The 25,478-nt window shown below is 63.3% G+C and overlaps 2 protein-coding genes across 3 annotated transcripts; one reads left to right on the forward strand and one right to left on the reverse strand.

Annotated features, from left to right (window-relative positions):
• On the forward strand, positions 1–9,626 carry CFAP73 (cilia and flagella associated protein 73). The gene is given in 8 exon segments (XM_075012822.1): positions 1–127; positions 130–211; positions 2,880–2,985; positions 4,642–4,746; positions 5,626–5,826; positions 6,833–7,054; positions 7,753–7,911; positions 8,506–9,626. Coding segments are annotated over 8 exon segments (1,083 nt in total). The 3' UTR covers positions 8,587–9,626.
• A 1,059-nt stretch (positions 9,627–10,685) lies between these two features.
• On the reverse strand, positions 10,686–24,311 carry DDX54 (DEAD-box helicase 54). Of its 2 annotated transcripts, none has more exons than XM_075012821.1 (20): positions 23,964–24,311; positions 23,296–23,428; positions 22,845–22,915; positions 22,006–22,194; positions 21,135–21,184; positions 20,768–20,809; positions 19,936–20,031; positions 19,395–19,516; positions 18,962–19,023; positions 17,399–17,530; positions 16,544–16,754; positions 16,001–16,135; positions 15,071–15,292; positions 14,790–14,863; positions 14,230–14,406; positions 13,790–13,932; positions 13,595–13,708; positions 13,410–13,514; positions 12,918–13,015; positions 10,686–11,986 (listed from the first exon to the last, which is right to left on the reverse strand). In XM_075012821.1, exons 1-20 carry the CDS (start codon positions 24,012–24,014, stop codon positions 11,745–11,747), a joined length of 2,469 nt encoding a protein of 822 aa, XP_074868922.1. In that variant the 5' UTR covers positions 24,015–24,311; the 3' UTR covers positions 10,686–11,744. The 2 variants fall into 2 exon arrangements, with proteins under 2 accessions (XP_074868922.1, XP_074868920.1); XM_075012819.1 differs by having other exon boundaries at positions 10,687–11,986; positions 23,296–23,425; positions 23,964–24,072.
• Between the last annotated feature and the right edge of the window lie 1,167 nt (positions 24,312–25,478).

Consider the following 25,478-nt stretch of genomic DNA (forward strand, 5'->3'; position numbering starts at 1 on the left):
ATGGCAACAGAACGTTGTGCTGTCTGTCTCCCTAGCAACAGCTGGGTGCTGCTTGCTGCCTTGCCCCTCTGCAGGTGCTGGAACAGGAGCAGGGGGACCAGGGGGCCCCGTTCCCCAAGCAGCAGGTCTCAGCTGGACTTGGGCCACCATGGCTTTTGACCTGGAGGAGTATCTGCGAGCAGCTTTCCGGAACAAGCTGCGGCTGCCGTGAGTAAGACCCTCTCCCGCCCCTTTGCAGGCGGCTGCTCTGTGTGAAGGGTCTGCCTGGCCCGCTCTGCTGGTGGGAGCCCGCAAAAGGTTCATTATTAATATTTCGGTAGTCGGGCCCAGAGTAGTCTGACGAGATGAACAGGCTCCACCGCCCCTTCCCAGCAAGCCCAAACAAGCCGGCCTGTTTCGGTGGCACCGCCCTCCATAGACGCTGGAGCTAGGCCTCTGGGGCAGTCCTGTGGCTTTTTGCATTATATACAGGTGTGCAGTTTGCTTCAGTGGTTCTCAGCACCCCCACTAGAAAAATTGTTCCAGCCCCCTGCATCCTCTACCAACAACCCCCCCCCACAGCCTCCTCAGCAACAGGCGTGAGCTCTGACTTCTATATTTGGGACACACATGGGGGGCAATTCTACACTGGCCCACAGGAGCACAGTTCCACATTTTTGGGAGTTGGTGGGGGAGGGGATGGGGGACTTTCATTCCTGGGGCTGCTTAGACAACTGAAAACTCGCTTGTATGAGGCCTGTAGCAAGAAAGAAAATTAAATTATTAGCCCCACTCAGCTCCCATATAACAGACTCTGACCCCTGGGATACGTTAAGGGACACAGGTTACGTTTCAAATGATAAGGTATAGTCATACTTGGAAACTCTCCCTAAGGTAAGAGCACCCGGGCTCTGATTTTCGGTTTTGATGGTGGGTGTTTGTGAACAGGTGAAGTGTGTGTTTGGGGGGCACTCTGCCAGTTTGTTTGTTTTTTTTTGGAGCTATTTGCAGCATATTTAAGTATTTCTTTCATATTCTAGTCCCTGAATGTATCACTCCTTGGTACCTTCCCTCTTTTAACAAGGATTAAATTCAAAGGAGCCAAGGCTGACACGGTCAAGGCAACGCTGCAGTTTGGTTTGGACTTAACAATCCTGAATAATTTTGTATCATCTGCAAACTTTGTCATCTCAGTGTTTACACCTTTGTGGAAATCATTTAGGAATATGCTGAACAGCATTGGTCCCAACCAGTACAAGCCACTAGAGAGAGGCTGCTATTTATGTCTCTCTGTTCTGAAAATAGATAATTTATTCCCTCCCTTTGGTTCCTGGCTTTTAAGCAGAGTACAGACAGTGCGTTCAGATCATTTAAGGATCCTTAATTTAATGCCAAGCCTTTGGTTATCTCAACCACCTTTCATAGAATCATAGAACACTAGAACTAGAAGGGAGCTCAAGAGGTCATCAAGTCCAGCCCCCTGCCCTCAAAGCAGGACCAAACACCATCTAGATCATCCCTGATAGGTGTCTGTCTAACCTGCTCTTCAATATCTCCAGTGAGGGAGATGCCACAACCTCCCCAGGCAATTTATTCCAGTGCTTGACCACCCTGACAGTTAGGAAGCTTTTCCTAATGTCCAACCTAAACCTCCCTTGCTGCAGTTTATGCCCATTACTCCTTGTCCCACCTTCAGCTGTCCAGAAGAACAATTTTTCTCCCTCCTCCTTGTAACACTCTTGTAGGTACAGTGGGGTCTGAACATTTGCAAACCTGCTGTTGGCGAATTCAAGTATTCGGGAGCAGCTGCTTCCTTGGGGCAGAGAGCACTGGAGGCTGCCACTGCCCAGGGCTTCAGGCAGCAAAACTGGTGGCTGCCGCTTCCCCAGGGCCCCAGGCAGGAGCACCGGCAGCCCCCACTTCCCCCGGCCTCCAAATAGGAGCCCAACAGGTGGGCTCCAGGCAGAAGCAGCATTTGCAAAATTCAACATTCACAAGTGTTCTCAACACAGAACCCTCATGAATGTTGAGAGGCTGCTGTACTTGGAAACCACTCTCATGACCCCTCGCAGTCTTCTCCTTTCTGAACTAAACCAGCCCAGTTCTTTCCCTCTTCCCTCAGCTCATGTCCTCTAGATCTTCAGTCATTCTTGTTGCTCTTCTCTGGATCTGCTTGAATCCTCTCTTGAAACGTGGGGCCCAGAACTTGATGCAATATTCCAACTGAGGCCTGCTCAGAACAGAGCAGAGCAGAAGAATGACTCCTCGTGTCTTGCTCACAACACACCTGTTAATACATCCCAGAATCACGTTTGCTTTTCTTGCAACAGCGTCACCCTGTTGACTCATATTTAGCTCGTGGCCCCCTATGGCCCCTAGATCCCTTTCTGCCGTTCTCCTTCCTAGAGTCTCTTCCCATTCTGTATGTGTGAAAGTGACTCTTCTGCCCTAAGTGCTGTACTTTGCACTTGGCCTTATTAAATTTCGTCCCATTCACCTGAGGCCACAGCTCTGGTTTGTCCAGATCGTTTTGAATTCTGACCCTGCCCTCCAGAGCTCTCGCGATCCCTCCCAGCTTGGTATCACCTGCAAACTCGATAAGCGCAGGGGGGGGGGCGGGCTCGAACCAACAGCTGATGGCACCTCTAACCTTCTCCATCCACGTGTGGAATAACTCGGTCTGTGCTCTGACACATGCACCACCAGTACAAACACCACACCTGGGTGTATCATGCTGCTAAGCAGCTGGGCAGCATTTGAATCCCCCCTAAGCAGCTGTGCAAACACTCAGCGTGCAGGGAGTGATCCTCATGGCTCTGGGTTCCCCCCAGTCCAGCCTCCACTGCCTGCAGACTGTGCCTTGCTGGATATGAAGGCCTTACGTGGGTTTTCGCTTGCAGGAAAATGCCTGAAAGAGAAGATGACTACCTGAGCCCGGCCACCCGCCTGCTGGAGAAGAGGAGGGAGCTGGCAGAGGTGGAACAAGCCCTGCTTTTGCAGAAACAGGTAAGCCAGATGCACAGGGCTCTGCTGGGGCCGTGACTGTTAACCTGAGGTTCATGATTCCTAAATGGTGGAGTCCTGGGGTGGGCACAGGGTTCAGGGGCATCTGAGCCTCGAAGGAGGCTGAAAACAGAAAGCGAGTCCTTGCCAGTTGCATGGCACTGGGACTGCAGTCCGGGCACTTCCTAAAGGTGAAGGGGCAGGAGGGGGAGGCTCAGTGCAGCCAGTGTCACTGTGCTGGACTGGCTGGAGAAGTGCCCCGCGGCCCCTCCCCACCAAGGAGCATTGCAATTGTTCAGGGAAAATCCAAGTAACCAAAAAGCTTTGGCCAAACCAGAGCAGCTTCAGAGCATGAGGTGCTGCGGCAGTTTGCAAAGCGCTCTGGGTGGCTCTGGAGCAGCGCTCCCTGGGAGCTGGGCACTGGGCTGGCCGCTCCAGAGAGATTCAGATGCCGACCAGCTCAGTGGCAGAGCGCCTCAGCTGCCTGCAGCCGGCAGCCTGTGTTACTAGTGGTAGGGTGCGGCCACCCACGCCTCGGTGCGCAGAACAGTTGGGAAAAAGAGGTGCCCTGCCAATGGACGGGCTCTGGCAGTGGCAGGGCCTTTTGGTGCCCCAGGCGAGACAAAGAGCTTCCCAGCAGTTACCCCAGACAGACAAACAACTGGGCTTTACAAGCAACGTTACCCCTTACACATTTCACGTGCATGTGCTACCTCCCCTTGTACGCTTCCTGCGAGCCTGCAGGCGAGACAGCCTCCCCCCCCGGGGGACCTTCGCTCCTGCTGCTTCATCTCAAGTGTCGCTACCCACCGCTTGGGTCGAACCGTTGTGCCGAGTGCCGGGCCGGCTGTGCCACTGGCATGCGTCTCCATGTGCCTTGGGGCTGAGCAGGGCTGTGGGGGCTGCTCGCATGGCCTGGACCCCAGCTGCTTTTGCCAGGGCCAATGAGTCATAGGAGAGTGGGTGCCGATTTTGGACGGGCCGCAGCCCGGGCCCACGCCTCAGGCTCTTGCTACTGCGAAGGGCCAGCGGACCCAGCACACAGGTGGGGTCGCCAGCGCTGGCGAGATGGCGGCTGTGGCGGGACGGGAGGCTGCAGCACCGGCAGTGGCCATCACTGGCTCCTCCGCGTTCCAGCAGATCTCTCAGCAGGTGTTTGGGACGGAGCTCAGGGTGTTAACAGGCGGTGGCTGGTGCCCTGCCTTCCAGCCATGCTGCAGGCTAGAGAGCGCTAGGGGTGAATTTGTTCTGGGACCGGGCAGCCCCTAGCATCCCCCCAGTCAGTACCACGGCACAAAGAATTGCTACTATAATGGCCAGGAACTGAGGTGCGTAATTCCCACAGGACCCCCCCGTCTAGCAGGTGCTCCCGCCTGGTATTCAGTTTCACTGCCAGTGCTTCTCTGCTTCCTGCACCCAGGGGCAGCTCCCTCAGTGGCAGCAGCAGGAGGCTCACACCCTTGCATGCAGCTGAGCTGTTACTGAGCCCCCTGTGTGCGCTGCAGAACACGCAGCATTAGGCACCACTGCTGCTACTCCAGTGCTGCAGGGGATGCAGCCTTGAAGCCCTTGCTCCCTGGGGCCTGAGCCCAGGTGTTCGGAGGCTCCTGGCCCTGGGCAGGTGACGGCTGGGACTGGCCTCGTGCCCACCTCTTGCAGGAGTTCCAGGTGAAGCTGGAGAGCCTGCAGCAGCGGCAGGAGGAGCTGCAGCACAAGGAGGGGCAGCTCAAGGAGGCCATCTTCAGCTGTGACAAGTTCCTGAAGGTGTGTGCCCGGCGGGGAGAGCCTGGGGCTCGGTGGCACAGGGGGGCTGCAGTGGCAGGGTGCCCACGGGAGGGCGGGAGCAGGGCTGTGGCTCCTGGAAGGGACAGAGGCTACAGCTGAGGGGTGGCCAAGGGAAAGGAGCAGGGCCCCAGGAGGGGAGCCCTGGCAGCGGGGGGGGGGGGGGTAAGGGCCCCAGGAGGGGAGCCCTGGCAGCGGGGGGGGGGGGGTAAGGGCCCCAGGAGGGGAGCCCTGGCAGCGGGGGGGGGGGGGGGTAAGGGCCCCAGGAGGGGAGCCCTGGCAGCGGGGGGGGGGGGGGTAAGGGCCCCAGGAGGGGAGCCCTGGCAGCGGGGGGGGGGGGGGTAAGGGCCCCAGGAGGGGAGCCCTGGCAGCGGGGGGGGGGGGTAAGGGCCCCAGGAGGGGAGCCCTGGCAGTGAGGTGCAGGGGCAGGGCTAAGATGTCTCTGTCACTTTGAACAAGGTGGTGCCCTGGTGCAGCCTCCGGCAGGGCTGCACTTCCACGGGTGCTCACAGTGTTAGGTGTCCACCCGAAACCCACCACCAGGGGCGTGGCTGCCGTTCTGCCTTCCCTCCACGCCAGGCACCCCCCAGCTCACAGGCCCCAGTTTGGCTCCAGCGGCCTGGGCACTGGACCCAGGATTCGGGTTCTGCCCGGTTCACTCCCTAAGGAACGTGCCCCGTGCAGGGCAGGGCAGGGCAGGGCCCTAACGGCGCAGCCACAAGAGCCTGAGCTGGAGGAGCAGCTTCCCCACGGGGGTGGCGGTAGAAGGTTGTTACCCGCCAGGCAGCAGCTGCGGCTAGGCCAGGTCTCAGCAGGGCGCGGGCTTTGGTGTCACCTGGCTCCCTGCCTCGGGGGGGGCAGGAGAACGACTCGAAGCGGCGCCGGGCGCTGCGCAAGGCCAGCGCGCAGAGGGAGCAGCTGGCGCAGAAGGACGGGGAGGCCAGGCAGCTGTGGCAGGAGAGGGCCCGGCTGCTCCAGGAGAGGAACAGGCTGCAGCAGCGCCTGGACGCCCACGCCATCTTCCAGCGCTATCTCCAGCGCGTGCTGGAGGAGACGGAGCAGGTGGGGAGACGGCCGTGGCGGGGGGTGGGGAGACGGAGCAGGTGGGGAGACGGCTGTGGCGGGGGGTGGGGAGACGGAGCAGGTGGGGAGACGGCCATGGCGGGGGGTGGGGAGACGGCCGTGGCTCCAGCTGCCCCCTGCCAACTCCCTCACTGCCTGCTGCCCCGTCAGCTGCGCTCAAGCCTCTGGGCCCCCTCTGGGGTGCTTGGTTCTCTCCCCCACCCGCCCCGTTCCCAGACTGGTGTCGGCATGGCCCTGCCCAGGCTCCGAGTCCCCCGGAACAAGGTCACAGCAGAGGCACCCAGCACGCCCAGGTCAGCAACAGGCGCCTGGATCCTACTTGCAGGCCGTGGCACCACCCTGCAATGTCCCCCATGTCCTTCACTCCTCAGGGCCGTGGCGCCCCCCCGCCCCCGCCCCCACCCCCGCAACCCCTCGCCCCGACTCCCCTGCACCCCTCCGCCTGCAGCAGCTTTACCCTGCATCTGCCCCAGCAAAGCCATAGCCACAGCACCTTTCACCCACCCAGCCCTGCTCGTCTCCCACCCCAGCTGCCGCCTGGTGGGGGGGCTTTGCAGCCCCAGGCTGTATGCCGCCTCCTGCCCCTTTGTGAGCAGAGCTGGGCTACTGGGGATGAGGGGCTGCGCCAGGCCCTACCTCGCCAGCAATGTCCAGGGCCCCGGGCTTGTCTCAGCCCCCCCGGGCAGGGGAAGGGGCAGTAGGTTCTGGTTCAGACCCCTGTGACCCACAGGGACTTGGACACCACCCAGACCGCCACAGCCAGGGACCCCTGAGAGGCTGGTGCAGCAGAATGCCGGGGAGGGGGGGCAGGCGGGGAAGGAAGGAGCCCTGGGCCAGATCCCTGACCTGCAGGGGAGATGCCCCCGTGTGAGAACGGGACGGCCTTGCTAATTGGAATGCAGGAGACCCCTCTGACCTCGATGCAGCAGGGACTCCGCTCCCAGGCCAGCACCCGTCCTGAACGACCCGCCGCGTCTCCGCTCAGTTCCAGGAGATCCAGGTGCTGATCGACCGTTTCCAGACGCTGACGGCCACCCACGTGGCGCTGGTGCAGCGGGACACGGGGAACCGGGACGCCCTGCAGGAGGAGCGCTCCCAGCTCCAGCGCTACCTAGAGCGGAGCAACAACGAGGTCCTGCAGCTCAACAACCAGCTGGCCACGCTGCAGGCCCAGCGGGAGCAGGCCCAGGCCAAGGTGCACCAGCGGGTAAGCGGGGAGCTGGCCGCCCTCCAGCGCGCTAGAGGCAGAGGCAGCTTGGACGGTTAGACTGGAGTCCTGTGGAGCTGGGCCCCAAGGGGCTCGTTTTGCTTTGTGGCGTGGGGACAAGTGGACGAGTCCTAGGACCCTCAGCCCCCTTCTGTGGCCCCGTGACTCACCCAGCACCTCTGTGGCGGGGCCACCCCTTGCCCCAGGGCACTGACTGCCCGCGTGACTCCAGGGTGGGGGCTGAGCGAGCTGGGCCCAGTTCCTGACAGGGCAGCGTCAGCCTTACCTATGCAGCATGCCGGCACCTCCTGTGGGTGCTGGGGCCCCTCTGAGCAGGGCGCTGAGGGTGCAGCAGGCAGGAAGCCAACACTGCCAGGGACAGGATGCGACCCTGGTGCATGGCGTGCAGAGAACCTAGCGCCGGTCCCAGGTCCGCCCCTGCAGAATGAACCTCCACCTGTGCCACTCCTGCCGCAGGAGGCTTGGTGGGTCCTGGGGCTCTGCACGCCTGGCTGCTCCCAAGGCCGGCGACGGTCACTGGGCTGCGTGGCCATAACCCAGTCCTGGTGCCTGGCGCTTGCCGGGGGCGTCTCGCTGCACTAGCCAGGTGCTGGGCGGGTGCTTGGCCAGGGCAGGCAGCGTGGGGACAGTGCCTGTGTCCAGGGGTCCTATCGCCCCCTGCTCCAATCTCCCGGCAGGAGTCGAAGTGGACGGAGATTCAGAACACAGCTGCGAAGAAGACTCTGCAACTAGGGCAGATCAAGATGGCCATCCTGAACCTCTTCCAGCTGGCCATGAGGCAAACGAAGCTGCAACCGGAGGTCCCCCTGGAGGACACGGAAGCCCAGCTGGACATGGTGCGCTAAGAGCCTCGCTCAGGGAGCTAGGACGCAGCCCCCGGCCACTGGCTCAGCCCCATCCTGCACTGCACTGCACCGCACCAGGCCAGGCGCATAGCGCAGCAGCCAAGATCCCTGTCCAACTCCCTGCAGTGCTGCGAGCGGTGCTGTACACGAGGGGGAACCAAGCTCCTTGCTTCAGGAGCCTGGGCTTGGACTGGCCTAGCTGGGATTTCTGCAGGATCGGCAGCACCCCCTGGCTTCCCTTGCTTTGGCCCATGGGGCTTCAGCCCCCTCCCACAGCCCCTCTCCCACCTCCCAGCTCCTGCACCCCCAGCTGACTCCTGCACTCATACCTGTCCACCTCCCACCAGCCCCTGCACCCCCCTCCCACAGGCTGACACCCTCATTTTTAGCTCTGCCCCCCAGCCTAGGAGGCCCCACAAAACCTACTTGCACTGGGTCCCCCCCGTGGTGACTTTTCTGTGGGTCACTGGCCCCCCCCCCAAACAACCCCCCTTTGCTCCAAAGACTCCTTGTCGCTGTCAGGCCACAGCTGGCTGGAGCCAGACAAAGTTGCTTTCTAACGCTGCCCTGCTCTGCCTCCATCAGGTGCAGCTCTGCGTGCTCGACCTGGCTGACATCCTTGCCGAGCTCCGCGCAGGGGAGCCTGTGCCTGCTGCTGCCAGCTGAGCCACGCCCAGCCTCCCTGCTGCTGGCGCTGGGTTTGCATTCCAGCCTGCCGGGGCTCCCTGCTGCCTTCCAGGGATCTGAGTCCAGTCTATCTCCCCAAATCACCAACCGCGCCCGCCCCCCAGAGCATCCACTCCGAGCACAGGCCCTGCAGCGTAGCTAGGCTGGAACAAACGTAGAGAGGGCAACAGGGTCACAGTGGAGCACAAGCAAAATGAGTCACCCGTGTGACACTGTTGCCAAAATAGCGCCTGTGATTCTGGGCTGCATTAGCGGGAGTGTTGTGAGCAAGACCCGAGAAGTCACCCTTCCACTCTGCTCAGCCAGCTCTCACTAGGCCTCCGCTGGAGCCTTGGGCCCAGATCTGGGCGCCACATTTCAGGAAAGATGTGGAGAAATTGGAGGGTCCAGAGAAGAGCAACTAAAATGATTCAGGGTCTAGGAAATAAGGTGCATGTGAGATTAAGAGCAGTGGGTTGGTTTTGTTTGGAAAGGTGAGGGCTGAGACCCCGGGGATGTGATCACAGCTTTTCATGCACCCAAAAGGGTGTTCCAAGGAGGAGGGAGAAAAGTTGTTCTCCTTGACCCCTGAGAATAAGACAAGGGGCAATGAGCTTAAATGGCACCAGAGCAGATTCAGGTTGGACATTAGGAAAAACTTGCTGTCAGGGAGGTGAGACACTGGAATAAATCATCATCACTGGAGCTAGGTACGAGCAGCTTGGGTGAATATCTAACAGGGAGGATCCAGCTGGTGCTTGGTCCTGGCAGGAGGGCAGGGGACTGGGCTGCATGAGTTTGCCGGCCCTTCCGGTTTACATGAAGATCATGCTGGTTTGCCCATCTGAGAGGAGACCAGCAGTCTGTGGTAATGGCCCATGGCTGGAGTCTTCCTGAAGTACTTCTGTGGCCCTTGGGTGCTGCCCCCAGGGCTGCTCTTTCCAGCTGGCAGGGAGATGCTGGGGTGCCATGCAGACATGGCGCCCATGGGGGCTGGCGTCACAGCCCCCGGGCAGAGGCTCCTGAGCGCTCCGTTTGAAGTAGGTGACACTTGAGGGGTGCAGCCCATTCTCAGCCTCCTGTGCGCACACACCCCGTGCCGCAGTCACCTGTTTGGGTGGTGGCTCCCACCCCTGCCTGCTCTGCAGGTTCAACAGGGCCTCCTCCTTCCCCCTTCCGGGCACGGGGCCTGGCTGCAGTGGTGCGGCTCCAGGCAGCCGGGAGAGCTGTACAGCGGGCTGGGACTGACTGCCAGCCGGTTCCCGCCCCAAGCACCACTTCGGTGCCAGCGCAAAGTGGCCATGGGCAAAGGCCCCAGCCTGGGAGTCAGTGTGGAAGCTGAACACGAGTGGGGCTCCCCTGTGGCCCATCGGCTGAAGGGCTCCCAGCGGTGCTGGCTCAGGCACACACAGATTCACGCCACAGCTGGGCCCTGGGTTCTAGCTCCTGTGCTTCCTGCCCATGGAGCCACTCACCTTTGCAGACCCAGCCCAAACGTTCAACCCCTGCTGGTGGTAGGGCGGGGAAGGGGGAGCCGTGGGGGCCCACAGAGCAAGAGCAGAGCAGAGCAGAGCAGAGCAGAACTAGCCCCAGCTGCCGCAGCCATTCGACCTCTCTGGCCCATGTGCTGTGGCCACTGAGCCATGGCCTTGTGCCGACCCGCCCCCAGAGCCAGACCTTGGCCACAGCAGCTGCTGCTGCCATGGCCCCATGGCAACCCCTGCAGCCTTAGCACAGCCTAGGCCCCCTGCCATAGACACAACCCCCTCCTCCACGCAGACAGGCCCACGTACCAGACCTGGGAGAGAAGTCGCTGGGATCGGGTGTTTCCAGCTCTCAACTCTGCCTACTGCTGCACTCTTCACCCCGAGGTCTGGACTCCCCCTCCTCCTGCTGCAGCAGCACCACCACCCGGCTGAATGCACAGGCTTCTCCAGCACACGCGTGGCTCCCTCCTTGAGCAACGCAGCTGAGCTGCCGCACCACATGTCAAACAAGATTTGGCCGCCTTGGTTCAGTTAAACAATGGGCCGGGGGGAGCGAAAGGACAAAGTCGATCAGGTCGGGCTCTGCAGCCAGACCTGCCCTTAACTCGCCCACTCAGCAGGGAGGGCGAAAGACGAGACAAAGCCTCTTTATTGGAGTAAAACGCAGGCTGGTCCCTTACTGACACTGGCCTTTGACACTGCACGTAGCTCACCTCCGGCTGCGGAAAGGCAAGTCGAAGGCTGCTCCCCATTTCCCCCTTGGCAGACGGCCCAGGCAGGGACCGGAGAAGCATTTCACGTCGCACAGTGCAGCCTGCCCTGACCGGTGACGCTGACTTGCAGAAGTAGCTTTCTAAGTAAGTGCCCCGCTGCACCTTTACACACCTTTGCCTTGTGGGGATCCAGCCGGGAGCCGAGCCTGGCACCACTGGTATCCTCGGAGGAAAACAGCCCCACTCCTCTGGGGCAAGCCTGTGTGTAAGGCTCCCCAGCAGCCTCGGGGCTCCTTGTTAAAAGGGGGAGTTTGTGCTGGGGTTGCTGCAGGATCACAGCTGAGCAGGGCTGGAAAGGGTCATCCGGCCCAGCCCCTCCTCCAACCAGTGGCTTGTCTTTGGGGGAGCGCCGCTGCCCCAGAGGCTGCCAGAAGTGGGAAGGGCTGAGGCGTGACAGGCAATGGGGAACTAGCTGGCGCTGCTCCCTGCTCGGGCTGTTACCCTTGGTGGGGAGTACAGCCCGGTGGAAAGGGCTGAGCCCCGAGGCGAACGGCCACTGGTGCTGTGCATACCAATGACTCGCCTGGCGCCGGGCGCTCTCACAGGTCAAGAACACCGAGCCTGGGCCCTAAGCTGCCGCCGCCACAGCCCTGGCCCAACAGGCTGGTGACCAAGCTCGCTGCCTCCTTCCCTGGACTGGCGCCTTTCTGGAGGTACTGCGGAGGGTGGCAGGCAGGCCTGGCCCTGCTTAGCGAGAGCCCTGGGCCAGGACAGCAGCAGCTCCCTCCCCCCGGGGCTGCACTCAGGACAAATCTCCGACACACCGACAAGCAGCCAGCGCATTGTTTAATGGCTCCTGCCTGGGGCAGAGTCCAGGGCGGGGGGGCAGGTGAGAGAAGATGGCTCGGAACCAGCCCCCCACTCAGGTCAGGCCAGCTGCCCTCCCACGCTCCCCCTCTCACATCTTCTTCCTCATCTTCCCCTTCTTGCCTGTGCCCCGGCCAAAGGCCGCCCTGCGCATCTCCTGGACCCGCTGCCGGTTCCTGGCTTTCAGCTGCCGGAGGCCGCCCCTCTGCAGGAAGTTCTGCTTGGCCACCCTCTTCCGCTGCTTCAGGATCTGCTGCTTGTTCTTCAGCTCCGAGCGCACCTCGCCCTGTGGCTGGCCAGGCTTCCCGGGGCATCGGAGTGGCCGCCTGCCTCCTGTTGCGGGGAGGGAGCGAGTGATTGAGTTCTCCCCCTGGGCACCAACAGGAAGGGTCTGTGCACACAGCAAGGTCATTCCAGAACAGCTAATTCTGGAGTTATTCCAGAACACCACATCTACACTCTAGGGACACACCAGAATAAGCGAAACTTATTCCAGAATAGCACGTCTACACCAGGTAAAGCCTATTTCGGATTACAGCCGCGGGAAGCACTGCCCTAAGCCAAATGCCGCGTCTGCACAGCAAAATCATTTTGGAAGAGCTTATTTCGAAACAGTCCCTATTCCCTGACTGGACGGCCCCTCTTTGGAGCAGGCGCTATTCCTCCTACAAGGAGGTTTACAGCAGTCGAAATAAGCCGCCTGCTATTTGGAAATTATTTTGAAATAGCACTTGCACCATGTAGATGCTCACAGTGATTTCAGAATAACTCTGCTGCACAGATGTACCCGGACTGAGCTCTGATCAATGGTTCCCAACCTGCGGCCTGCAGACCCTGGTGGGGTGGGTCAGAGACCTGCAGGGGCCCAGGGGAAATGATCAGAGAAAGTCAGTTGTAAATGAATTGCTGAGTTACAGTCGATGACTGTTTTTCAATTAAATCTCTTCCAATAATGTCATCACTTGTCTGAACGCCCGCGCTGCGGTTTCCCTCCCCATTGCGCGAAGCGGATGTGGTGGGTAGAAGCGACTTTGACAGGGGCTGGGCCTGGTTTTTGGGGGTCGGCACTAGGGAAAAGGCTGGGAACCACTGCCCTAGAGCCATGTGGGAATGACACCACTCGGTGGCAAGGGCTCCCGCTGGGAACAGGGCCTGGCACACTGTGGAGCTTGCCCTGGGGAAAAAGTGTGTTAGCCACGCATCAGGCACCAGCCTGCCTCCCGCCACCCCTGGCCTGGGCAGGGCTCTGCATGCAGGCTCTTACCTCGGCCCCGGCGGTGCATCCCACCCCGGGACTCGCCCCCCAGCTCGTCCTCGGAGTCCCGCTCCTCCACCTTGTATTTCTTCTTCCAGTTCTCGTAGCTGGGGCGGTGGGTTAAGGGAAGGGCTGACCTCTTGGCTGCTTTGCCTGTTCACCCCGGCTCTCTGCCCCCAGGGTGCTCTGCGGGTCAGGGCCGGCACCCACCACCGTCTGCCCTGTGCCGTGTCACCGGCTCTCTCTGGGCAGGACCCTTGCCGGCAGGCAGCCCAGGCCCAGCGCTGTCCAGCTGCAGAGCTGAGCCGGAGCCCGCAGGGCACACACACTGGAACCGCCTCCCTCCATCCGCAGCAGCCCCCAGTCTCTCGCCACTGGAAACAGCTGCTCCCTGCGGTCACCCCAGGGCCCTGCCCTCAAGACAGCCCCTGGGCCCGGCTGGCCAGACACCCCCTCCGCCCTGGCCTGTGAGGGGCCCCGAGCGCAGGCCCGCAAGGATACAGGTTTTTCTTGTAGGAGCTGCTGATGTACCTGCCACTCTCGGTGTAGATCTTCTGCTTGTCCTCTTGGCCGGTTTTCCCCACGAAGCGCTTCCTCTTGCGGTCCCTGGAGCAGGGGAAGGGGTTACAGGGGCTCGCTGGGAGCCAGCCGGCTCAGCCCCGCCCGGGAGGCCCCCCGCCACTTACCACCTGAGCAGCTGCTTGCTCTTGCTCATGGTGTGGCTGTCGTCCCCCAGCAGGTCGAGCACGGCGCCCGACGCCTGCTGCTCGAAGGCGCTGCCCTCTCCCGCCACGCTCAGCCTGCAGGAGCACAAGGGAGCAGTCAGAGAGGTGTAGGGGGCCGCCAGGAACCGGGGTCCCGTCACTGACGCAGCGTCTCACCCCCTCTCGCTCTCCAAGTCCTTGGGCTGGTAGGGAACGTAGAACTCCTCCTCCTGCTGCGCCTCCGGTCGCCGCTTTGCCCCGACGCCCTCTGCCGCTGCGCGCCGCCGCCTCTTCCTGCCCCCCGGGGGGCCAAACGCCTCCTGGCAGGGGCAGATCAGGGCAGGGGCTGGGCAGGGGCTCTCCCCCTCTGCCCCGGCCAGGAGCTGCTGGGCTAGCTCGCCCGGCTGGTGCCAGGGCTGCAGACGCCCAGCGATCTCTGCTGCGCTGCCCCCGTCCCAGCACAGACCTGCGCGCGGTGCCCGGAGCCCAGCCCGCCCACCCGCCATTGCGCAGGCCCGGGGCAGGCAGCTGCAGTTCCTCTCCAGCCGGCCCAGGCGTGGATGGGGCTGGGAGGTGGGCAACGCCCAGGTCCTCAGCACACTGCTCCCCCTCCTCACCTGGAGGTCTCCCTCGTCGTCCTGGGGGGCGGGAGCGGCCGGGCTCTGGCCTGCCAGTGCAGCCCCGGCCTGCCGCTCCCGCCGGTGTGCGTCGATGCGGCTGCGGTCGTGGCTGCGCTTGGCTCGCATCACGTCGCTGGCCAGGGTCTTGCTGGTGGCGTTGATCTCGAAGATGGTCTGGGCCGAGAGGCGAAGCCGTGAGCCCCACCCCCTGCGCTAACCTGGGGCAGGCCAAGCCACCTGCTCGGCCCAAAGCTCCCCCGGCTGTGCTGGGTCCTTCGGGGGCCAGGGAGCTGGCCCAGCAGCAGCCCTGGGGCAGGGTCTCCCTGGAGCTGGAGGAGCTGTGGTGCAGACCCCCTGGGCCGCTCTGTGCCAGGGCGGCGATGCCGAAGCACCCCCTCTTGCAGCAGAGGAGCTGGGCGGTTAACACGGCCCCTCGCCAGCCAGCCCTGCACCGCGCGGATGGACGAGACGCCCAAGGCAAGGCCAGTCACCGCTCTGGGGCGAGCGCCCCCTACCCAACAGGCCCGGGCCTGGGCCGCGCCCCGGCTGGCACTCACCGCTTTCGACCGGTAGCTTCTAATGCTGTCCACGAACTTCACTCTCTCCAGCTCGTCCTCCTCAAAGCCCGAGCCTTGGGGGCGGGAGCGCGAGAGGGAGGAAGGGGGACAGTGAGTGCCCGAGGCGGAGCCACGCGCCCGGCTGCCGCAGGTGAGGCGGCTGTTCCAGGCCCGGCCACCCCAAGAAGGGTTCCGGAGGGGCTCCGACTATGGGAGCAGCTCCTGCCCGAGCCACAGGCAACGGCCCTGGGGCCGGAGCCCAGCCGGAGCCGGGCACTCACTGAAGAGCGGGTGGGTGCCCAGCAGGGAGAAATCCAGCTGCTTCGCCCTCTTGATGGACTCGGGCGAGGGGCCAGGCCGGGAGGCCAGGTACTGCTTGTGCGCGTTCTCCGCCACCTGGCGCAGGCTCTGCCGCTCCAGCGAGCGCTCGTGGTCGGCCAGCAGCAGGCACTCCTCGTCGTCCACCACGCTCTGGGGCACGCGGCCGAACACCCCGGCCCTGTCTGCGGGACGACAGAGGGGCTGGGAGCTGGCAGCTGCTCCCCAAGGGCCCCAGGCCCCAGCCCACCCCAAGTCTGCAGCCTGCACCCAGCTCAGCAGCCCTGGGGGAATCAGCCAGGGGAGCAGCTTGTACCGTTCAGGCACATGCAGCTGATTTCCCCCCAACCCTTGGCCTCTGCCCCCGTATCTATCTCCCCCACCAACGGTCTCCAGGTCCCAGACTGCCCCTGCAACGCTGCATCAGCCCCGCCCGCCGTGCCGCTGAACAGCTGTTCCACAGCCAAGAAAAGCGTGGGCCTGGCTGGAGGGCAGGGCACGTCTGTCAGAGTCCCAGTGCAACCACAGCTCCAGGGGGGCGAAGCTGTATGGAAAAGCCTGGAACAGGTGGGAGCGTAACTGGGCCGGGCTGGGCCGAGCTTAGCCGAGCTCTCAGGCCAGGATACAAGCGCTAAGCAGGGAGGCAGCGAGCCTGCCCCCGTCCGACGCAGCAAGCGCCAGTAACAGAGCCCCAGGGCCACGCTGTGCCAGGGAGGGGTGTCTGAACTCTCGGCCTCTGGCAGCAGCTGCCACTACCTTTCCATTAGCACATCCCGCCCCGCAGGGGAGCTCGGTGTGTTTGCAAGAGCCCCCAGGCCCCAGCCCTCCTCCGAGCTGGGCTCCGGCTCCCCTGCATGAGGCCAGGCGACAGCCCCGGAGGGCAGGGGCCTTACCTGAGGGCTTCTCGTGAGGGCTGGCGAAGGTGAGCGGGTGCCCCAGGAACAGGTGTAAGTCTAAGACGTAGGGGGTCTCATCTGGTGCCACCAGGGAGTAGGCAGTCCCACTGCGGCCAGCCCGGGCCACGCGGCCTGTGGGGAGGCACAGCATGGCACCCCGCTAGCTCTGGGCTACCTCCCGGCCGGCGGAGCAGAAGCAGAAGCGGGACCGGGACCAGGACCAGGACCAGGGCGGCACAGCTCCCAGGAGCAGGGGATGGGCCTGCTCTGGCTAAGGGGATTCGGGTCCCCAGCGCCTGTGCCCCACTAGCACCCCCACCCCACAGACCGAGATCTAAGACTCCCTCCCCCACCAAGCTGCACAGGGCCCAGCCTTGCCCGCCCCCCCGGAGGGCAGCTCAGCCCGAGAGCAGGGCACAGGTTGGCACAGGTGTGCCCGACAGCAGGGGCTGCCCAGGAGGGGCAGAGGGCAGGAGCCAGGCTTCCCTCCTCTGGGGCCTTTCCTGGAGCGGGAGGGTCAGCTCTGCCCCAGCCACCCACCGACGCGGTGCAGGAAGAGCTTGGCCTTGGCCGGGAAGCTGTAGTTGATGACGTTGTCCAGCATGGGGATGTCGAGGCCGCGGGCGGCCACGTCGGTGACGATCAGCACTGAGCACCGGCCGTGTGCAAACTTGGCCAGGTTGATCTTGCGGGCCGACTGGTCCAGGGAGCTGTAGATGTGGGTGCAGCTCACGCCCTGCGCCGCCAGCAGCTGGAGGGGAGGAGGGGGCAGGGCCCAGAAGGGGTGATCACCCCAAGGGCCCCAGAACAAGGCAGCAGCCCAAAGCCCAGGCACAAGAGAGGGGAGAGTCCGTCCAGCTGCTCAGGCTAGGCTGCTCCCCTCCATTGCCCCTGCTGGCCAGACAGCAGCACCTGAGACTCCCCCACCAGCTCCCAAGCGCCCCGGCACTGACGCCCCTCCGGCAGCGCAGCACTCGTCCGGCTCGGCCCGCCAGCAGCACCCTGGTCTCTGGGACGCAGGAGTCCAGGACAGGCCCAGCAGGAGAGCAACCCGGGCTGGAGTGCCTGCCCGCCCGCCCGCTCGCACAGAGCCAGCAGAACCAGCCCAGGGTCTCCCCGGCAGGAGAGCTCACCGCTCCACAGCCTTGCTGGGTGCTCCCAGGCCCCAGCGCTGCAGAGCCACAGCACCAAGCAACCGGCTGGGGCGGGACGGGGCAGGGCATTCCCTCCTCATTGCACTGGAAGTGGTACCCCCAGCAGCTCCCAGGGCCTGGGGAGCAACCCCCGTCGGCCTCGTTCTCAGCACTGCCTGCAGACCCCTCTCTGCACCAGGCGCTCCCGGGCTCCGCCAAGCCCAGTGGCTCGGGCCCACGGGGTGCCAGGTCCCCGACTTGCCTCCTTGAGGTACTCAGCATGGTGCTTGGTGGCCACGAAGACGAGGGTCTGGTCCTGGGGCTTCACCACGCTCCTCAGCAGGTGCAGCAGCACAGCCGGCTTGTCGTCCGGGCGCACGTGGAAGAAGGCCATCTGCCGGGGAGCAAGGGGAGGTGGGAGGTCCCTCGTAGCTCCCAGGAGCCACCAACGCCAGACATCTAGGGCTCCCACCGCAGGCTGCGCCCCACGGTCACAAGGACGAAGCTGGTGGAGACCTCAGGGTCCTGCTCCCTCTCCGAACAGGAGCCGCCCAAACACACAGCTCCAGCCCAGGCGGTGCCAAGCCCAGCCTGAGATATCAGGAGCGAGATCCCACCACCTCCAGGCAGCCTGGCCAGTGCCTCAGCACCCTCCTGGGGAAGCCGTCCCCAAACAGCTGGGCACGGCGTTTGCCTTTTCCAATCACCTGGCGCCTCCCCCGGTCACCAGGAGTTTTCAGAGATAACGAGCAGCGGCTCTGCAATCACATCAGCCCTGACTGCGTCAGAGCCGGCCCCAGGGACTCGTGCGTGGCCAGCTTGTCTGAATCGCCCTCAGCCTGCTCTTCCATCAGCGAGGGCTGCTCTCCGGCCCCGGCTGGGGACTAATGGGCGGGGGGGACACGTCTACACTGGTTCCCTAAGAGTTTGGGGGAACCACCCTGGAAGCCCCACACCTGCCGCACTCGGGTTGAGGCCCTACCCGAGCTGCCAGCCAGCGAGATGGGAGCAGGCGCCAGCACAGCTAACGAATCGACGTTCCTGATGGGATGGGCGCGTAGCAGCCCCTCGGCCGCCCCCGCGTCAGTTACCAGCCCCGCTGCGGGGGAGGGGCTGGCGACTGCCCACAACTGAAAGGCCGCCTAGGAAAGGGTCGTGCCCCCTTGGAAGGGCCACCCAGCTCGTACTGCCGACCCCCCAGCCCGGGCCCCGTTATTTGTACTGCACACGGTCTAGGGCTCCCTGGGCTACACTGGACCAGGAGGGGGCAGACCTGGAGGGTTATGGGCCCCACCGGGGAAGGGAAATGGTACGAGGGGGCCAAGAATGTGGGGCTCTGCAGGAGGGGTCAGGGCAGGCTCCAGCCAGGTGCCGCTTGCCTAGGGAGGCTCTTTTAGCAGCGCAGCAGGGCAGAGGCAGCTCCCCTCTCCCTACCCTGGTCCCACGTCCGTCCCCAAAACGGCCGCCATGCCCAATTGGGGAGAAGGTGGCAGGGGGCCCTGCCGCCTCCTGGGCCTGCCGGCACCGCCCCTACAGCTTCCATTAGCTGCCGGTCCGGTGCCCCGCCCGTGGCGCTGTGGGTGGTACCTGCCAGTGAGGGCAGCACACAGAGCTCTCCGCTGCCCCGCTCGCCCCCAGGGCTGCGCCTCCCGGAGTGGCAGGGGGCAGGACAGGCCGGGAAGCTGCCTTAGCCCTGCTGCACTTAAAGGCCAGCTTCAAAGCCCTGCTGGGCTGGACGCAGCCCACTTTGCCCACCCAGTCCCACATGCAGCACTGGCCCAGAAACAAGAGCCAGCCCATCTCCCGACGAGCCCCAGCGCCTCACCTTGAGCTGCTCACTGAGCTTGGTTTCCACGTCCAGCCGGATCAGGACGGGCTCAGTGAGACCTGCGAGCGAGGCAGGAGCGTGAGGATGTGGGCAGCTGGTGCAGGCCCAGGCCCAGGCAACAGACTCATTTTAAGACAGCGACGGAGGTACCCTCGCAGCTCGCAAGAGGCCAACTGGGCCAGCCTGGCAGGGGCTGCTGCGGGTTAGGAGGGGCATGTGCCAGCAGAGCCCTGCGTGCGATGAGCTACCTGCGTCCACAAGCACCAAAGTTCACTCCGCGAGTGACCCGGGCCAGGGGAAAGAGGTGGGCGTGACACAGCAGGGCCCCCCCTCATGGGGAACGGGGCGACAGCAGGGGACAGAGCATCGCAGCTCATCTGCCCGTCAGCCCGTCCTCTCCCGCACAGGGCTGCTGGGGGCCGCTCCTCACCAGCCCGAGCGAACTCCACGAGCAGCCTGGGGAGCGTGGCGGAGAAGAGCAGAGTCTGGCGGCTCTCGGGCAGCCGGGCGATGATCTCCTGCAGCTGCTCCGCGAAGCCCATCTCGAAGAGCCTGAGGGGCCCCACACCACCAAGGTCAGCGGCTGCACAACCAGGCATCCTGTCCCCACCAGCCAAGGCAGCACTGGAGCGTCTGCAAGGGGCCTGCAAGTCCTGATACACGGGGCCCAGCTGCCTCCACCCCGGACAAGCCCTTAAAGTTAACACCCTTCTCTCGGACCCGAACTCCTGCACGCTGGAAGCTCAGTCCCGGCGTCAGCCAACAAGAGAGAGCATCAGGCAGTCATCTGGCTGCTCTTCCAAGAGCCCTGAGCAGGTGCTGGTATCTCAGTGCTTTCCACCCGTCCCCCCACCCATGCTCCTTTCCGACAGAGGTTAAAGGGTGCAGCCCCTCCTGGGCGACGCGGCTGTCACACTTGGCAGGCGGAGGCCCTGGGGAAGATCCCAGCTATTGCAATGCCAGGAACTGACCTGTCGGCTTCGTCAAACACCACGTACTCCACGCTGTGCAGCTTCAGGCTCATTTCCACGATCACGTGCATCAGGCGCCCAGGGGTGCCAATGATTCTGTAACGACAGACACCAACGGGCAGCCGTGACTGCACGCCAGGGCCAAGCCGCTACCCAGACTCAAGCTCCCTCCTGTGCTGGCGGGGGCACGCTGCGACACCTACGGAGATCCCTCTCCACTCCGGTGAAACACCAGACACGCCAGCTCTTCTCCACCTCCCGCTCCCGCCAGCTTGCCTCCCGCGCCCACATCTGCCAGGTGACGCCCCCAGCCTGCGCCCCACCCCCCAAGCACACATAGGAAGATGCTCTTGAGGGGCTCTGAGTAGCTGCCCCATGACTGCTCCTCCTTTTGCTCAGGTGGAGGCTGGGTGGTCGATTCTGCTCAGCTCAGGGGGTTTAAACGTCAGGGGAGCCACTGCCCCTTTATGCCAGGCATGCAGAGCCAGACCCACTGCACACGGCCACCGTAAGCCTGTTCTGCACGGACAGAGCCCAGCCCCCAGCGGGTGGGGCTCTGCTCTTTCGCCAGAGCTCCCAGGTGCCACCACAATACAAACACCAGAGGTGAGACTGCGCTGGGTTACCACAGCCTAACAGAACCCTGCCAGTCGCAGATACTCCGGGTCAGTCACAGGCAAGGACAAAGCAGGTGGGCAGAGCCGGGGGAGATGCATCTTCTGTGGCTCAACGCTCCAAGAACTGAGGGAAACCCACCCACAAGCCAGCCCCACGCCATGGCCATCCAGCCACCTGGAAAGCACAGCCTGGGCCCCTCAGCGGTAACACTCACATGTCCGGGTTCTCGTGCAGAGCTGCAAACTGGTCTTCCATCCTAGGGGTGAGAGAGACTCTGAGGTGCAGGTAACAACGTCCGGCAGGTGGGAGCCATAGCACAGCCCTCCGGACAACACCGGGCCCCAGCAGCACACTCCCAGGGAGCCCCACTGCGGAGCATTCCTGTCCTCCATCTGCTTGCTGCCAAAAGCAGCAGGGACCAGAGTCCCAGAAGAGGCTGCTCACAGAGCAGCCAGCTGCCCATCGGGGCACATCACTTCTGGCCTTTGTTCTGAGCCCAGCACACACCAGCAGCTGGGCCTACGCCCCGATGCAGGGGGCAGGCTGAAAGGGGCCAAGACACCCCACTGCACTCAGGCTACCTGTCTCCGCCCAGAATCAACGCCGTCTTCAGGCCGGTGAACTTGCCCAGCTGCAGGAGAAGGAACACCCCATCAGATGCCACTCTTGCCTCCAGCTCCCTGCTCCCCTCATTCCTACCACGGGACTCTTCACATCACTGCCAGGCCACCCCAGGCCACGAGGCAGGGCTGTCTCAGGAGGGACGAATCCCCTGATGCCGTGTACATCTGCCTCCATCTCTAACGCTGCAATGGGCGGGGGTGCGTGTAGGAGCGGCTGGAGAGCCGGGCAGCGACGCAGACAGAGCGCCGTGGCTGGTGATCCCACTTTGACCCAGAGGGTTATGAAAAATGCCCACACACAGACTAGAGCTCTGTTCGAAAGCTGTCCCGAGCTGAACCACAGGAGTGCAGCCAGACTGCACCAGACCCAGGTCCAGGTCCAGCAGATCTCTGTCCGGTCACCTGCCGGCATCAAATATTTCCGAGGTAGGTGCCAGGAAGCCCCGAGAGAACAAGACCGGTGTCACCTGCCCACAGCCTGGCGGCCCACGCGCTGAAACCTGCCGATCTCACTCCTTTGCTAGCCCCGTCTAGTGCTACGCTATGCTGAGACCTGGTCTCGGCCCATCACTGGGGTAGCCACGGATGCTCCCATCAGCCACGTTAGAATCCACCTCTGTCTGGACCCTGCCACGCTCTCAGCGCTAATGAGCTCTCCTGGCAGCGAGTCCCTGGGTGTTAGGTCACACAAGAAGCTGTCCTTTAGTAATCGCCACACGGCAGTGCCTCTGCAGAGCCCCATAAGCTCTGAGCCGCGCTCTCAAGCTCCCAGCTATGCCAGTTCTCACGTCTCCTGGAGCAGCTGGTGCTGCTCTCCCCCAGTTCCTACCTCCTTGGTGAATTTCATCGTCTGCAAGGCGAGCTCCCGGGTGGGCGACAGGATGAGGGCTCGTGCCCCCATCTGGGCACTGGGCACCTTCAGCTTCTCAAACATGGGGATGAGGAAGCAAGCTGTCTTCCCGCTGCCTGTCCTGGCCATGGCCACGACGTCCTTCCCGTCCAGGATCACAGGGATGGTCTGCAAAACAAGAACTGATGCTGCTCCAATCCAGCCAGAGGATTTGTATTCTGAGCTCATCACTGGAGCACCCACGGGTGCCCCCATAAGCCATATGAACACCTGTGACTTTTCAGAACTTTGCTATGTACTTCAGGTCAACGATACCTGTGGCAATGAGGCCTACAGGTTAGGTTGAGGGGTGCTGGGTAGCCACTGCTGACACTGGATCTAGTGGACTCCACATGCCAGAGGTGGCTAAGGCCAGGCCTACGCAGGACATCAGAGTCAACTGTAGATATGCAGTTCCGGCTACGGCAACTGCGTTGCTAGAATCGACCTACCTGCAATTGACTCCTCTGGCTGCCCTCACAGAGGGAGCTCCCCGGGAGCTGCCGACCTCTCCTACTCCTCCTGAGAATGAGGAATACAGGGGTCGCGCTGACCTGACAGCTCAATTCTGCGTCCCCACTAGGCGCAGGAAATTGAACCCCGGAAGATGAACCCCAGCCTGGAGTGAAGACACACCCTGAGACCTGCCAGCACAGCGAAAGTCACCTGCCACCCCACCCCCACAAAGCAGGACTGGAATCACTGACAGAGACCCCCCCAGGGCCTGGACCAAAACACACACCCCATAAAATTACACCAGCTGCAATGAGAGCTATTACCCTTCGCTGGATTGGCGTAGGCACTTTGTAGCCCTTCTTCATGACCCCTTTGAACACTGGATAACTCAGGCCTAGGGGAGAAGACAAACACAAGAGTGCTATTAAACAGCCTTTCAGTCACAGGGGCAACGCTGCCAAACCTTTCAGGCGAGTCTCACAATGCTGGTTTCACTTAAAGCCCAGCTCCTGGCACCCTGCGACAAGAAACTCGGCTCACTCTTTGCTACAAATGTTTCTTGCCCCCAAAGCTAGACATAAAATGCTCACAAAGGCAATGGGGAGGTGCCGATTCCAGGAGGCAAATAAAAGAGCCCAGCTGCCAGGGCATGCCCATACCCAGGATTTCTTCCCCATGCCCCTGCAACGCACTCCTCCGCCTGCCCTTGCACACCTGCTGAGCCTGCCCTGAACTGCAGCTTGCCCCAAGCCCAGCAACCCTTATTTCACTCACCCATGGACTGGAAGCCCCCCGATTTCTTCTTCTTTTTGTTCTGCGCCCGCACCATCTCTCGCGTGTCCGGCTCCACGTCGGAGGAGCCATCGGGCTCGGGGAAGGCTGGTAAGGGCTTACTGCCGGTCTGCTGCTGGGGGGAGGGCACAGACCCCGTCATTCCAGTCAACGACGGAGGGTGGGGGGCTCTTCGGTCAGCCGGCCCAACAGGCGGAGCGGTGCTGCCACTGATACCCCCATCTCGCCAGACTTCTTCTAGAGCCCCCGCAGCAGGGACTCCCCCCAACCCGAGCCCAGCACCTCCCTCCCACCGACGGCGCTTCCTGACAACGGTCCTTCCTCGGCCACGCAGCCCTGATGCACCCAGGCAGTGCCTGCCGCTCGGGGGGGCGGGGGGGGCAGCTGCGGCCGGGAGCGTTGCACGCCCGGCCCGCAGAGTCCGCCCGGCGCCCCCGGGTCCCGAACCCCCCCCCAGACCCGGCCCGGAGCCCCCCCGGTCCCGAACCCCCCGAGACCCGGCCCGGAGGCCCCCCAGGTACCACTCCCCCCCCCAGGCCCAGACTCAGGCCCAGTCACTCCCAGTGTCCCCCCACCCGGGCCCCGCTCCACTCCGCCCCGCCGGGCGCCTCCCCCGGGTCCAGCTCCCCTCCAGGCCCGGCCCCGCTCACCGGCCGCGCCGCTGCCCCCGCCGCAGGCTGCACTCGCCGCCGCGGGGCCATGCTCAGCTCCGCCGCAGCCCCGCCGGGCTCCCACGTGTCCTCCGCCCCCCGGAAGGGCGGTCTGAACTGAACCACCTCGCCGCCGGGAGGGGGGGTGTCCCCGGGCGCACGGAGCCCGGCGCTCCGCCCTGTCTCACGCGGCGCCCCTCCCGCCTGCAGCAATGGTACCGCCCGCAGGGCCGGGGGGCGGAGCTTGTCCGCGCGGCGCACGTGGCGCTTGCGGCTGTGGGTCCCGGGCGCTGCTCCGGCGGAGCTGCCGCAGGACCCGCCAGCGGGGCAGGGCCCGGGGGATGGAGCAGGTTGGCGCGGAGCTGGTCTGCCGCAGCGGGTCTGCGCGCCAGTGCGGCGGCCTGGCTGGGCAGATCCAGGCTAACTCGGCTGCAGGCGGAGATGGGAGGAAGGGGCCAGGGAGGCGTGGGACGCCAGCGGGCGCCGAGCCCGGCGCTGCTGCTGCTGCTGGTGATGTACCGCGCTGCCCTCGGCGTTTCTAACAAAGATGGTGGCCTTGGCCCTGCCAGGGGCTGCAGAGCTCTGTGTGGGTGTGCGCTCCACAGTCGCCGAGCCTGGCTCTGCCTGTGCAGGGGGTTTGTCAGACTCGACCTCATCCTTCTTCTGGCTTTAGGGATCTGCTCTGCCCCCAGCAGCGCTCCAGCTCCCAGGGACGCTGGGTGAAGGGAGCCCCAGGGTGGCTGAAGGTTCCTCCCAGCCACTTCCTGAGAAAGTGAAAGCACCAGCTGGCCAGGAGCCCAGGACAGGTAGCTGCTGGTGGGGGGTTCTCCGCCTGCACAGCCCCAGGCTCAGTTCAGTCACACAGTTCTTTTCCGACAGCGAGTGGCCTTTTCAGGAAACCAGCATTCCCACAGGTCTGCTTTTCTTTTTCTGAAACGTTCTGATTTTTAGCGCGCGCCTTCCCCCTCTGAAAAGCGCAGAGCTTCCCGAGGCCCGTTTCTCTTTTCCTGTTGTGGGCTTGTCGGCGCGCAGCAGAAGCTCTTCCGGAGTTCAGCTCAGTGTGTCGGGAGGGAAAGTGCTGACGAGAACTCCAGGGGTGCCCCGGTCAGTGCCGGTACTCCTGCTCCTCCGGAGGAGTGAGGGAAGTCGACAGGAGTTTTCACTTCCATCGCCCTCGCAGAGTTTTAGACTGCATAGAACTGCAGTTTAAGGTACCTGGACTCCAGCTGTGTCATTACCATAGATGGAGTTGTGTATCATAATTCGATCTTCCCCATGAGCGTAGACACGGCCCCCACATGGAAAAACGGGGGTGCAACGGAGAGAAAGGGAGGGGCAGAAAAACTTGCAGGGTTTTTGGAGGTTGGGGGTTGTTGAAAAAGATCAGAGACTGTCCCGACTTTTCACAGAAAAGAAACCAAAGCGGCATGGGGTGGACTTACGGCTCTGGAGCAGCCCTCCTTCAGCCTGCACAGACTCAGAGCTCTGAGCTGGGAAGTTGAAGTGGGAAGTTTA

Source organism: Carettochelys insculpta, chromosome 18 (assembly GCF_033958435.1).
Source record: "Carettochelys insculpta isolate YL-2023 chromosome 18, ASM3395843v1, whole genome shotgun sequence".
Taxonomy (NCBI): domain Eukaryota; kingdom Metazoa; phylum Chordata; order Testudines; family Carettochelyidae; genus Carettochelys; species Carettochelys insculpta.